This window comes from Neoarius graeffei, chromosome 9 (assembly GCF_027579695.1).
Source record: "Neoarius graeffei isolate fNeoGra1 chromosome 9, fNeoGra1.pri, whole genome shotgun sequence".
In the NCBI taxonomy this organism is placed as follows: Eukaryota; Metazoa; Chordata; class Actinopteri; order Siluriformes; family Ariidae; genus Neoarius; species Neoarius graeffei.
In genome coordinates this window covers 18,463,064-18,477,848 of record NC_083577.1, presented here as the reverse complement: position 1 = coordinate 18,477,848, position 14,785 = coordinate 18,463,064, and the positions used below count along the sequence as shown (strand labels likewise).

Sequence of the window (14,785 nt, the reverse complement as noted above, 5' to 3'; positions counted from 1 at the left end):
CTACAAGATCCTACAAAAAGCTGTAGCACAGCAGTTATGCTCATATCTACATAGGAAATGTATCAGTCAGGATTTACACCTAATCATAGCACAGAGACAGCACTGGTTAAAGTAGTAAACGACCTACTGTTGGCATCTGATCAGGGCTGTGTCTCCCTGCTTGTATTGCTTGACCTTAGTGCAGCCTTTTAACACTATTGATCATTCCATTCTCCTGGATAGACTAGAAAATGTTGTGGGAGTTAAGGGAACGGCCCTCTCCTGGCTCAGCTGTTATTTAACTGATCACTATCAGTATATTGATGTAAATAGTGATTTTTCTAGACATACTGAGGTAAAGTTTGGTGTTCCACAAGGTTCTGTCTTGGACCTACTGCTTTTTTTCTTTATATGTTACCTCTGGATGATATTATTCATAAGCATGGTATTAGTTTCCACTGTTATGCTAATGACACGGAGTTGCATGTTTCTGCAAAGCCAGGTGAGAGACACTAGCTTAATAGAATTGAAGAATGTGTAAAGGACATTAGACACTGGATGTTTATTAACTTCCTTCTGCTGAACTCTGACAAGACGGAAGTAATGTTCAGGACTCAGACACAGTCTCCGTGTTTAAGTCTAGGCTGAAAACATATGTTTAGTCAAACCTTTTGTTAATTTTATTAGGTAAAGGAGTAGATCTGGAGGGTCCTCAGGCATAGAGTGTTTTGGTAAACTGGGATGTATGGATGCTGTCATCCCCCCACTCACTCGCTCACTCATTTGTTGACGGTGTAGTGGCTGGCTACTTTATGTCCCAGGGCGTCCTCATGTCTGTGTTACCTTCTGGCTCTCCCCTTTTAGTTATGCTGTCATAGTTAGTTTTGCCAGAGTCCCTGCTTGCACTCAGTGCAAAATGTATCCTGTTCTTACTCATTAGGTGACATTGGGCATACCTAACAACCTGTTTTCTTCCCCTTCCCTCTGTTTGTCCCTCTGAGTTACATGTTGATCCTGAGACACCAATAAGATGCTGACCTCTTCTGCTCCTCGGCCCTACCTGATCCATCCTGATGCCCTATGTGTGGCTGGAGTCTCATCATGTTGCTCCTGTGGAGGATGGCCCCATATGGACAGTCGAAAGTTGCACTTGGAAGATGGCTCTGAACATTTACAGTAATACATTTATGTCTGAGATCTACAGTTGACTTGCTAACTTTAGGACTGCAGTTGTCATGAACAGTTTTGCACTCAAGTTTCCATCAATGAACAGTTTATAACTTCAACAAAACAGACTTCATGTTAAAACTAATAATGATTCCCCTGTTTTCACAGTTATCCTTTATGACTATATAGGACAGAGTTATAGAAGCAAGTTATTTATAATCACGTTATCTGTTATCACCCAAATGAGGATGGGTTCCCTTTTGAGTCTGGTTCCTCTCAAGGTTTCTTCCTCGTGTCATTTGAGGGAGTTTTTCCTTGCCACCGTTGCTACAAGCTTGATCATTGGGGATAAATTAGGGAGAAAATTAGCTCATGTTTAAAGCCTTTGATTTTCTGTAAAGCTGCTTTGCAACAATGTCTGTTAAAAGTGCTATACAAATAAACTTGACTTGACTTGATTATTTTCCTAGAACAGCATGTCTTGAAGTGTTTTAACCCTTTCCCCACTGCATAACTTTTTCTCAACAGTGAGACCAGAATAGCAGTCTACAGTGGTGAAAAGGTTGAGAGAAAACAATTTCATAAATAGATGTGGTAAAACAGGCCTCAGGTTTACTACATTAGTTATTGCCCATGCTAAATCACATACCGCTGTGGTCAGAAGTTTACATACAGTGACATGAATGTCATCTTGGATATGAATGTCATGGCAATATTTGGGCTTTCAGTAATTTCTCTGAACTGTTCTTTTTCTGTGGAAGAATGATTGTACAGCATACATCTTTAAAAAAAAACTAGAATTTGGTGCACAATTTTCTTTGTGTTTTCTGAAATCAGCACATGGTCAAAAGTATACATACAGTGTCAAAAGTTTACATACAGCACACCTAATATTTGGGTAAAATGTCTCTTTGCAAGATTCACCTTGACCAAACAATTTTTGTTTACCATGAACAAGCTTCTGGCAGAATTCTGGTTGGATATTTCACAACTCTTCATGGTAGAATTGGTAGAGTTCAATTACATTTGGGGTTTTTTTTCTTGGCATAGCCTTGACTTATAAGCACGGTCCATATATTTTCAATAGGGTTGAAGTCAGGGCTTGTTTTAAGCTTAATGTTAGCCTGCTTTATCCTCCACAACCAGCTCTGATGCGTGTTTGGGTTCGTTGTCCTGTTGTGACTCCCAATCATGTTCAAGTTTCCAGTGGTTTGAGGTCATGCTGAAAAATTCTGGGGTCGTCCTCCTTCATTATTCCATCCACTTTGTGCAATGAACCAGTTCCACTGGCAGTAAAACAGCCCCAGAGTATGATGCTGCTACCACCACCACCAGCTGGTACAGTGTTCCTCTGTACATCGTGGTCATTGTGGCCAAACAACTCAATCTTTGTCTCATGTGACCATACAGCTTTCCTCCAGAAGGCTTGTTCTTTGGCCCTGTGGTCAGTTGCAAAGTTTAGTTAAGCCCGAAGGTGTCAATTTTGGAGCAGGGAGTTATTTCTTGGATAGCAGCCTCTTAGTCCATGGTGATATAAAACTCACTGAACTGTAGCCAGTGATCCATCAGCTTTCAGTTCATGGCAGGGCTGTGCCATGGTGGTTCCTGAGTTGTTCCTGACCATCTGAACCAATGTCCTTTCAGCTGAGGGTGACAGTTTGGGTTTTCTTGAAGCAAAGTGCCTTGGCACCTTCCAGTAACTTGCATACAATTGTTTGAACTGATCTTGGGACCTGCAGTTGTTTAGACATGGCTCTTGTAGACATTCCTGAGTTGTGTACATCTGCAATCCTCTTTCTCAGATCTGCACTGAGCTCCTTGGACTTTCCCATTTTACTGTGTGTTGGTCATTCCAATGAGTGCTGTAAACAAACCCTTTTTATGAAGGCATGGAGAAGCTACCAGCTGTAGTCAATCATAATCACTAACAGAAATTTAAGAGGCCTTGGCAAGATAAGAGACATTTTGGAAGTCTCAGCAACTCTAAATTAATAATCTCAGTGAGCGTATGTAAATGTTTGACCCTGTATGTACAGTGCCTTGAAAAAGTATTCATACCCCTTGAACTTTTTCACATTTTTCCACCTTACAACCATGAAGTTTTTTATTGAGATTTTATGTGATAGACCAACACAGAGTAGCACATAATTGTGAGGTGAAGCGAAAATGATAAATGGTCTTCAAAATTTTAAACAAATAAAAATCTGAAAAATGTGATGTGCATTAGTATTCAGTCCCCCTGCGTCAATACTTTGTAGAGCCACCTTTTGCTGCAATTACAGCTGCAAGTCTTTTGTAGTATGTCTCTACCAGCTTTGCACATCTAGACACTGAAATTTTTGCCCATTCTTCTTTGCAAAATAGCTCAAGCTCAGCCAGATTGGATGGAGAGCATCTGTGAACAGCAATTTTCAAGTCTTGCCACAGATGCTCAATGGGATTTAGGTCTGGATTTTGACTGGGCCATTCTAACACATGAATATTCTTTGATCTAAACCATTCCATTGTAGCTCTGGCTGCATGTTTAGGGTCATTGTCTTGCTGGAAGGTGAATCTCCTTCCCAGTCTCAAGTCTTTTGCAGCCTCCAACAGGTTTTCTTCCAGGATTGCCCTGTATTTAGCTCCATCCATCTTCCCATTAACTCTGACCAGCTTCCCTGTCCTTGCTGAAGAAAAGCATCCCCATAGCATGATGCTGCCACCACCATGTTTCACAGTGGGGATGGTGTGTGCAGGGTGATGAGCAGTGTTAGTTTTCCGCCACACATAGCGCTTTGCATTTAGGGCAAAAAGTTCAACTTTGGTCTCATCTGACCAAAGCACCTTCTTCCACATGTTTGCTTGTGTCCCCTACATGGCTTCTGGCAAACTGCAAACAGGACTTCTTATGCCTGTCTTTCAACAATGGCTTTCTTCTTGCCACTCTTCCAAAAAGGCCAGATTTGTGGAGTGTATGACTTATAGTTGTCCTGTGCACAGATTCTCCCACCTGAGCTGTGGATTTCTGCAGCTCCTCCAAAGTGATCATGGGCCTCTTGGCTGCTTCTCTGACCAGTGCTCTCCTTGCTCGCTCTGTCAGTTTAGGTGGACGGCCATGTCTTGGTAGGTTTGCAGTTGTGCCATACTTTTTCCATTTTTGAATGATGGATTGAACAGTGCTTCTTTAGATGTTCAGAGCTTGGGATATTTTTTTTTTATAACCTAACCCTGCTTTAAACTTCTCCAGAACTTTATCCCTGACCTGTCTGGTGAGTTCTTTGGTCTTCATGATGCTGTTTGTTCTTCAGTGTTCTGTAACAAACCATTGAGGCCTTCACAGAACAAGTGTATTTATGCTGAGAGTAAATTACACACAGTAGGACTCTATTAACTAATTAGATGACTTCTGAAGGCAATTGATTGCACTGGATTGTATTTAGAGGTATCAGAGTACAGGGGGCTGAATACTAATGCACACCACATTTTTCAGATTTTTATTTGTTTAAAATTTTGAAGACCATTTATCATTTTCATTTCATTTCACAATTATGTGCTACTCTGTGTTGGTCTATCACAAAATCTCAATAAAAAACTTTTAAGTTCGTGGTTGTAAGGTGGAAAAATGTGAAAAAGTTCAAGGGGTATGAATACTTTTTTCAAGGCACTGTATAATTTTAACCCTGTGTTGATTTCAGAAAACCCAAAATAAATTAAAACTTATGCACCTAATTCATGGGGTTTTTTTCTATTAAAGAAATATGTTGTACAATCATTTTGCCACAGAAAACGAACAGTTCAGAGAAATCATTGAAAGCCCAAATATTGCCATGACATTCATATCCCAGATGACATTCATGTCACTGTATGTAAACTTCTGATCACAACTGTATGAGCTGCAGGGTAGAGTGGGTGTACAATACCGAGCATGATATGGATATTTGTTATATCTCATGCCAGATATTTTCACTGTGATCACTTAGAAAGCTCTTTTACCGTCAGCGAGCTGCTTCTTAAAAAGAACCGTGGATAAACAAAGTGGGTGAATGTTTCATATATGCTTATGGGTTACTTCTTGGAAATAAAGAATCAGAACTGAAACATGCAAAGATGGAGACTAAAATCCATTATTAATAATCAGTTACAGTCATTTTCCCCAACATGCTGTCATCTACTCGGTTGGCATGCAGGACACGTTTACGGTAACATTTACAGCAGTTTTAAGGTGATGAATGTGTTCTTTGCCTCTCCACACCCTACTTGTATATCTATCCATCTATCGATCGTGTGATTCCACAGCACTTTTATTGACCAGTAAAGTAGTTAGTAGGTAGACCCAGTGAAGATTTACTAATTACAGCATAGAACACAGGAATGTCAACAAACAAGATAAAGAATAAAGCAATTACCTACAAGCAGAATGTCAGGATTACAGGAGGCAAGTCTGCTGTTTCACTCTGCTTGTGGTGATCCCTTCAAAAATAATAATGTGAAAATGTTCTAAAGCTGGGGATGGTGTAATGTAATTGTTACTGGAGTTTCTCTGTAATTGTATGCAATCAAATGACCAGTAGAAATAACCCCAGGCAATATTTTACACTATATAGCCAAAAGTATGTGCACCCCAACCATCACACCCATATGTGCTTGTTGAACATCCCATTCTATACTTATTCCTTTTGCTGTTATAATAAGCTCCACAATTTTTATTTATTTATTTATTTATTTATTTATTTATTAGAAGTCTTTCCACTAGATTTTGGGGTGTGGCTATGGGGATTTGTGTTCATTCAGCTACAAGAGCATTAGTGAGATCAGGCACCGATATTGGTTCAGGGGGTCACTCAAGTTCTCAATTACAAACAGGCAATTCTAAAGTTAACATTTCATCACCATTCAGTATGTGTTTGGCTCGTGGTTTCTTTTTGACACTGGAGAAACCACACAAGCTCATCTACTCTGACATTTAATACTGCATTACAACCCCAAATCAGAAAAAAAAACCTTGTGACAGTATGTTGAAATGTAAATTTAAATTGAAAATGATTAGTAAATAAGATTTGACCTTTATTGCACTCAAAACAATACAACAGCACGTTATTTGATGTTTTACCTCATGAATTATATTATTTATTTTGAAAAAAACCCCAAAACACATTTCAATGCTGATTCTTGCAACACACACATTTAAAAAAAAAATTGGGACAGTAAAGCATTTACCACCTTTACAATGTTTCCCTTCCTTTTCACAACACTTGAAAGATGTTTAGGGAAAGCACCAAACGATGAAGCGTTTCAGGTGTTATTTTGTCCCATTCTTCCTGTAAACCAGTGGCGGCTGGTAGTCTTTCAAACGGGAGGCTGGTCGGTTATGATATTTCCAGATTAAAAAAGAAAAAACATCAGTTTTGCCCATACTCTTGCCTCTGATCTGGCTGATTGTTGGCAGCGTCACAAACTGTGAAATAACAGGTTCTTTTGGCCCATTAGCCTACTGTCCAATATACATGATGTTGGTGTGGGGGGGTATGTTTTAACATTTTATATTTTAAAATTGTGGCATGTTGTTTAAAAAGTGATCATTATTGAAAGCAGCTCTTTGTCAGGAACCTCAGCATTCAATGACACTTTCCCTATATTTTACTTATTTTGACTGAGAAATGTTTTATTGACAATTTTGATAACCCTTCACTTTTAATCCAGGTCTGTAGTGTGAAATGTTCTCGGCTGTGTTTTTGTTTAAAAATGTTTTCCAAATTGTAGCTGTGTTTAATTCATATCCAGAGAAATATATATTCCAATATAATATACTCAGCATAAACATTTTAAATAGATTCTATATTTTTGGTCCATCCATGACATATTACTAAAGTAGCCTATTTACTGTTGTTCATGTGGGTCACTTGCTGTTAGCCAATTCACTTTCTCGTACCAGGAGAGCTGAAAGGAACGAGTATTATTCCCTACCTTTTTCACCAAGTCAATTTGAGGTGTTGGTCTACCCTGCTCTTTAATTTAAATTTTTTCCTCGAAAGGAAGACTGGCAAATGGCTTTGCCAAAATTAAATCAGCAATGCTTGGCATCCGTGCGCAGCTTTCTTGCTAGCTGACTAGCCCCTCAAGTTCAAGTTCTGTCACTCAAATAAACGAAATTTCTGGAACTAAGATAGCAAACTTGACAACACTATATTTACACTTTATTTACAATGAAAATATATACAAACTAAAAAAGCTGGTAGAAACCGTATGTAATGAATGAAATCGAAATGTAAGCTGATCTCTTACAATACACCACACCACTTGCGAATCCGCATGGGACTGAACTGAGATTCACCGCTGCCTGTCTATAGTTGAAACGAGCTGTCAATCAAAGAAAATATCCAGCCGCTTTCACCAATCACCAGTCTCCTCACGGAAACTGCCATGTCCCTCCCACTGTGAGGCTCGGAGTCCGTAGGCGGGCATTTTCGCAGTATTTGTCCAATAACCGTCTTGCATTTTGAGATTGAAAAGTGCATAGCTCCCAAATGCCATTGAAGTGCACTGAGGCTGGGAGTCCTCACTGGCTAAGGGCACTGACACAACCCCATACCATGACAGACCCTGGCTTTTGGACTTGTTCCTGGTAGTAGTCTGGATGGTCCTTCTTGTCTTTGGTCCAGAACACACGGTGTCCATTTCTTACAAAAAAAGGGCTGGAATACTGATCCGTCTGACCACAATACACATTTCCACTGATCTTTCAAACATGAAATATCTTGTTCATACTGTCTGCAATGAAATACAAGTCAAAATAAATGTAGAAATCACTGTTTGTTTGTTTGTTTGTTTGTTTGTTTGTTTGTTTTAATTTACATTTTCAATACTGTCAACTTTTTGTTTTGAAACCACACACATTTATGTACTCTGACATTTAATACTGAATCAGACTAGACTTCAGTTACTCCCTCTTTTTTTTTTTTTGGTACTAATAATGTAATATAAAATTAAGAATAAAAATTCACAAGACAAAATAACTTTTACAAAAAAGACAAAAGTTAGCTTTTTATCAGTTAAGGTTTATTTTATCAGTTAAGGATATTTTAGGTTTTAGCACTTTTTCAGTACACACCCAATGAATACATAATGTTCAGGAAGCGTGACTTTATTACTGTGTGTGTGTGTGTGTGTGTGTGAGAGAGAGAGAGAGAGAGACATTGAAGCAGTTACTCATGCTTCCTTACAGATAATACTCCAAACAAATTCATTGTTACTCTGTTACTCATCATTATTTTTGTCTCAAGCTTCTCTTTTTCAAAATCTGGACAGTGTAAATGCTTATTTGTGCAATTAGACATAATGGTTCCAGATAATTAAAGGATACAAACTTGCTTTAGGAAATGTAGTGAAGTAAATGTTTAATTGAAGTAAAAATGTCCCAAAGCCTCCTTGTTCATAAAGATCATGAACTAATCATCAGTCAGTTCAGTTAATTTCTATCGAGGTTTGTTTTATTTCTGTAAAGCAGTTTTATCCCTAATGAGCAAGTCGGTGGTGACAGCTGTGTAGAAGAAGAAGAAGAAGAAGAAGAAACCTCACTGAGATGAACCATACAATACCTTTTTCACTAAGTTTCAGGTGGAGGGTTTTTTTTGTTTGTTTTATTTTGGGGTTTTTTTGGTTGGGTTTTTTTTTGTGAATTTTGGGAATTCATTCATTTCCAATTAAACATTTTGTATATTATTGTTAATTTATTTTAAAATTTGTGACGTTACACTTTGCAAACGTTAAAAACACTCAGGACAGAAACATAACTAGCATAATTAACATTAGGGTGTTTGCACCGTTCAGGCTTTTTTCCCCTTGCAGCCTGGGAAGTAAGTGATAAATGAAACTGAAATGTTGATGAGATGAGTAAGAGGAGACCAATGTGGGGGGGGGGGGGGGGGGGAGAGCAAAAAGATGTGTGCCGAATGTCAGGCCTTCAGCGTCTTGGTCACCATCTAAAGGTCAGACCACAGTGTGAAAACAAGTGACACGTGAAAAGATTTTCCAGACATACATATTCTCTTGCAGGGTGAAAAATGCGTGTAGGCAGTACCAGCGCTATTTCTGTGTCTCAGGTCAATTCAGTGTAACAGTAACCACATCTTCCGTTTTGTGTTCTTTATTTTTAACCAACTTAAAAGGTAAAAAGATTTATGATTATTATTTTTTTTAAATCCTCCCATTTTTCCCCTCACAGATTTTTCCTGATCCTGGCCACTTCCTTTCCCCAGAGGAGACATATATATCAGTAGCTGAAGTTGAGTATGGCATACAAATACACAAGCCTGAAAATGATCACCACAAGAAAAAGGAAAAAGGGAATGGTGTCCATAAGGTCTGACTGATTGTTGCATCCTAATTCTGAACACTGATCATGTTTTACTTGCTGAATGCACCATGAGAGAAACTGATATTCCTGTTCTTTATATCTCTGTCTCAGCAGAACAGTGACGATGATGATGTAGACGAGGATGATGATGAGGACGAAGAGGGCCACCGTGGCTACATGGATCGAGCAGCTCACAGCAAGTCAGAGAGCACCGGCAGCAGGAGGTCGGCATACGTTGGGGAAGTTGAAGAGAATCCAGAAAGATGTAGCTTCGAGGACATGCCCACAGACACCAAAGAGACTTTATCACTGTCTCAGTTTCAGCATGATGGAGTCAAAGCTTACAGCCAAGCAGATTTACTTGAGCCAGTTATGAAAAACTTGAATCCTCCTCATGCAAAAGAATGGAAAAAATTAGGAGGACAAATGAAGGAGGAAGAAAAAAATAATGATTCTGGGAATGTTAACCTGTGGTCAGTGGTACTGAAGTCCATGCATTCGGAGGAAGAGGAGGCTAATGAACCGAGTGAAGCCAAACAGCCTCTGTTACCTTTAGTACTAAAAGAATTACAAGAAGATTCACTCATGCTAGCAAAGCCACAGACAGGAAGTTCTTCAGAACTCCACACAGTGCTTTTACTCCACACACAGACCAGTCAAGAACTCAAAAATGACACTGCTGACACGAGTGTGTGTGACCGCATGCAAACAGGATACATGGCATCACACACAGGCGCTATAGACACAGGAAGCTATGAATCGGAGGAAGAAGAGGAGGATTATACATCAAGCTACATGACCAGATGAAGATGTGTAGTGGTTTATCATTAACTCAGACTGAATTGTGTTTTCAAGACAGCATTTACCGTATGTGCATTTTGACAAATCATGTGCTGGGCTTGCAGCATGCCGCCCTCTGCTGAAGGGGACCTGGTTCACAACTAAATTACTGAAATATTTTTTTCCCCTCTTAGCTCCTGTCAGGTGGCTTTCTACGACAGTGTATTAGGGCCATTGTAGGTGGGATGGATGGATGGATAACGAGCTGATGGAGGGGCGGAATATTTGGAGAATGAAACACAGAATTTCCAAGATGAAAGTTGTAAATTGATAAGGAACAAAACTCAGATATTTTCTGAGTTTATAAAGTCATAAATTTGTGAGAAGAAAACCTCAGAAATGCTGTGATTTTAAAAAGTCACAATAAAACCCTCAGATATTTTCTGAAACAACAATCGTGCGCTTCCTGGCTGCAGTGCAGTCTGAGAAATGTAGTTAAAAATCTCTTTGCACTTTATTCTTTTATATTATATATAGACATGAGTGTTTTACTGGGAAATACACCACTCAAATTTTTCATACGAGCTACATCTGGGACATTGAGAACAGTAACAACAAATCTCTATATGTTGCTCATGAGGAAATCGATGAATTGTTTTGCTAAATTTGGGTACTTTTTGTTTGTGAATGTGTCTGTGTAATAAAAAGAAAATCACACATTGGCCTGAAGATATGAAGTTTATCTTCTCATGTTGAAAAACTCACATTTTTTCATACAAAGTGCATCGTGGATCTGAGTGACACATTTCCCAGTATTTCATTCCGATGACCTCACTCCCAGTGACTAGATACACTTTGTCAAAATGGTGAACTGGTTAAAAATTAAAATTCTTTTGATTAACTTGCAGGTTTTGTTTTTTTTTTTGATGGATGTGTCCATATAATATAAAGAATATTGCACGGTGGCACAAAGATATGAAGTTTATCTTCTCATGTTAAATTTACATTCACCACTCAAAGGTAAACTTAATATCTTTGCACCATCATATAATATCCTGTCTATTGTGCAATTGATGAGGAAAGACTAGAATTCCTATGACTCTCAGCTCAGCCACGGCATCTATGGTGTGATCACATTGATCTGACCTTGCAAATTGAAGCGATATGATTCCTTGACCAAAAAAAAAAAGTGTGTATGTATGTGTGTGTGTATTCCCCAAGTTTTTTTTTTCTTGCAAATTTGTGACTTTAATATCAGAAATTGAGTGGGGTTTTTTTTCCTCAGAATTTTACCCCCTCCTGCAGCTCTGTATTTTTTTTTAAATGTACAATGGCACTAATACAGTGTCATAGACTTCTGTTTTTGTATAATAATCTGTAAAGCATCATTATACATGTATACGGAGTTAGGATTTTGCCCCAGTTTTAAGTAGCTTTTAAGCTCCCAGGGTTCAGATTTGTGATTTTTACAGAGATATGTTTTTAACAGCGTTTAAAGGTTTTGTTTTTTGCAAAAAAAAATTTAGTTCTGTATATAGACATAATATAATTTTGCTTCTGACTTTTATACACATGGTCTTAGGAGACATTCCTATTCCTTAAACATCTATAGAGAGAGCCCTCGGTTTGGCCTGTTTAATCAGACAGATGTGAGGGTTTGGTCATACAGGGTGTACAGACAATTCATCAGGGAAGGAAAGTAAATGAACTGAGAGACATTGAAAATAAAAGCGGTCATATGAAGATAGATGAGTTTCTGTTAACGTGGCTGGTCCGATGATTCCTTGTTTGTTTACACTTCTGCACAACTGGACGGGTTGGAAACAGCTGCATGACCTGGCACTAGCTAATCATATTCATTAAGTGCTTTTGCCATACAACTCCATGAGTGTCTGGTTTCAGACATTGAAACATGCAGCTGGTGAGTCAACCCTCAGAGCTGCTGTGATTTTTTTTTTTTAATAACTAATTAATTTATATTTAGGGAAATAGAACAAACTTGGTTCATGAGAAAATGTCTGAAGTTAAAAACCCCAGACTGGCGCACACATGTATGTGAAGTAATCTGCTGCATCATGATGTGTATAATGTCCTGGTTTATTGAGTGGGTGTGGTTATTGATCATTCTGCAGTTTATGGAATAAGCTTTAATCTAGAACTCTTACAACCCTGAGAACTTGGGAACAAAGAGTGATGTAGAAATGGGGAACCATATGTTTAGCACTTTATTTGAGTTTGATTTGTTTGTGTTTGCTACATCTTCATCGTTGTACCTTTTTATAGATTGTGATAATTACCTTAAAGTAATTATAGATAGAACCCCAGTAGCAACACAAAAGGATTTCATTGATCTGGCTATAATGAAAAGCCAGTAAAGGAAGTAATGCAACCAATTACAGTACTATCATTTAATTTAGATTTAATATAATTTATAACATCACACTCGAGGTGATTTGCTCTGTCTTGTATTTTAAAATGTGGGGTTTTTTTGTTTTGTTTTTTTTAATGTGGTCAACCAAACAGTCATAAAATGAAATAATTTGTACCAATAAAGTCACTGTTAAAGTCAAGCCTCTCTCGCTCTTATTCTCTTTGGTTCTCTCTCTCTCTCACACACACACACACACATCAGAAAGCTCTAAGACAGATGTTATCATTTCAAAAGGAATTCAAAAAAGGAATACAAAGAAGTAATTCTCCAATGGAAACATCACTTGCAGAAGTGTTTAGACTTAAATGGAGGATACTGTATGTAGAGAAATAGCTTTATATTCATAAAGAAATTTCTCTTCATTTGTCTTAGAACTTATATTTCTGCATAAATATGACCTAAAACATTAGATTTTTCACACAAGTCCTAAAAGTAGATAAAGAGAACCCAGTTAAACAAATGAGACAAAATTATACTTGGTCATTTATTTATTGAGGAAAATGATCCAATATTACATATCTGTGAGTGGCAAAGGACTGACACCAGAAGTTTAAGCTGAGATACATGAAAGGTAGAGTGAACATGTTGCATGGTGAGTGGTAATGCCAGTCTAACAGAACATGGGTTGATTACCTTCTTGATGAGGAAGGGTCCAAGGAACCTGGGTGCTAGCTTGCGAGAGACGGTCCTAAGTGGTAGGTGGCACATGGAGAGCATAACTCGTTGACCTACTCGGCAGGTGGATGCCTTGGAGCGACGTTTGTCGGCCTGCCTCTTGGATGCGAGTGCGGAGCAAATGAGTCTTCTCCAGGCCAATGCCCACATCCTCCTGCAGTGGCGTATAAAAAGCTGGGCTGAGGGTACAGTGACCTCCTCCTCTTGGCTGAGGAACAGTGGTGGTTGGTAACCTAGTGAGCACTGGAACGGAGAGAGACCTGTGGCAGAGGAAGGGAGAGTGTTATGTGTATATTCAATCCAGGGTAGGTACCTGCTCCAAGAACTGGCATCCCTGGACGCCATGCACCTGAGTGCAACCTCCAAAACCTGGTTCGCCCATTCTGCCTGGCCATTGGTCTGTGGGTGGAAGCCTGAGGAGAGACTACAGGTGGCCCTGATGAGTTTGCAGAAGGCTCTCCAGAACTGTGCAGTGAACTGAGGACCCCAGTCAGAAAATATGTCGGTAGGCAGACCATGTGTTATGGCGTTTTTCAGAACGCCAAGTGAGGATGGAGCAAGTGGTTCCCGACACGCAGTCAATTAAGCACTCACGGAAAAGATGAAGTAAAGTTGGTGTTGTTTTTTATTCCATCCAGTCCGGTTCTCTTTCCAGTAGCAAACAAAGAAAGTAAAACAAAGTATTTCTAACAGTTCTTACGTCTTGCGTTTCTACGTTTCTGCGGTCTGAAAACTTTTCCTATCTACTGCCATCCTAGCAAACACAAGCCGGAAGCACTGATTAAATATCAGGCTTCGCGCCATCGGCACGTCTATGGGGCGTGTCAGCAGTCATGTGGCAAGAAATCAATTAAAGTTTCAGGTAGGCAGGTGTACATCTGGTAAGTATAATTAACAAAATAAGTTATATAACTAAATAAAGATGCATTGAAAATAACTATATGGCAACATGGTTTACAAACCTAAGTTGAATATAAATATGGCTCCAACACACTGGCCCCTAATTGTCAATACTACATGGTGACAATTACAATAAACAAACAATATGTGGAGCCATAACGTGCTAGTCAAAATACATAGTACCTAACTGATGTCACAAAATCAAATCATCAGTTTCAAACAGTGTTTAAGAGTGAAATTTTACAATACGTGACAATACAGTTTTTTTTTTGTAATTTCTGTTTTTTTTTGTACGTTTTTTTTTTTTTTTAAACCCAAAGTCCATAGGGCTCATAGTGAGCCCAATCCCCCCAAAGTCCATGGGTATGGGTCCAAAAAAGGAAAAAAAGGTGTCCAAAAAACGCAGTCCATTGACTCTTGGGAGTCAATGTGTTAGTGTGCTGCATGAGTGAGAAGTCCATGTATGTGCATAGCAATGAGTGTAGATGTGCTGTATAAGTGAAAGTCCATGTATGCAGGTA

General features: G+C 38.8%; 1 protein-coding gene across 6 annotated transcripts in view; it reads left to right on the top strand.

Moving 5' to 3' along the window:
- The window catches only part of LOC132891502 (interleukin-10 receptor subunit beta-like), a 48,126-nt gene extending 35,317 nt beyond the window's left edge, over window positions 1–12,809 (top strand). For 5 of the 6 annotated variants that reach the window (XM_060929145.1, XM_060929138.1, XM_060929139.1 and 2 more), the window contains 2 exons: window positions 9,347–9,484; window positions 9,590–12,809. In XM_060929145.1, coding sequence (XP_060785128.1) covers window positions 9,347–9,484; window positions 9,590–10,285 — 834 coding nt within the window. In that variant the 3' untranslated portion in view covers window positions 10,286–12,809. The remainder of the gene's footprint in view (window positions 1–9,346; window positions 9,485–9,589) is intronic. The other variant, XM_060929142.1, reaches the window with a different exon arrangement.
- Window positions 12,810–14,785: the final 1,976 nt, after the last annotated feature.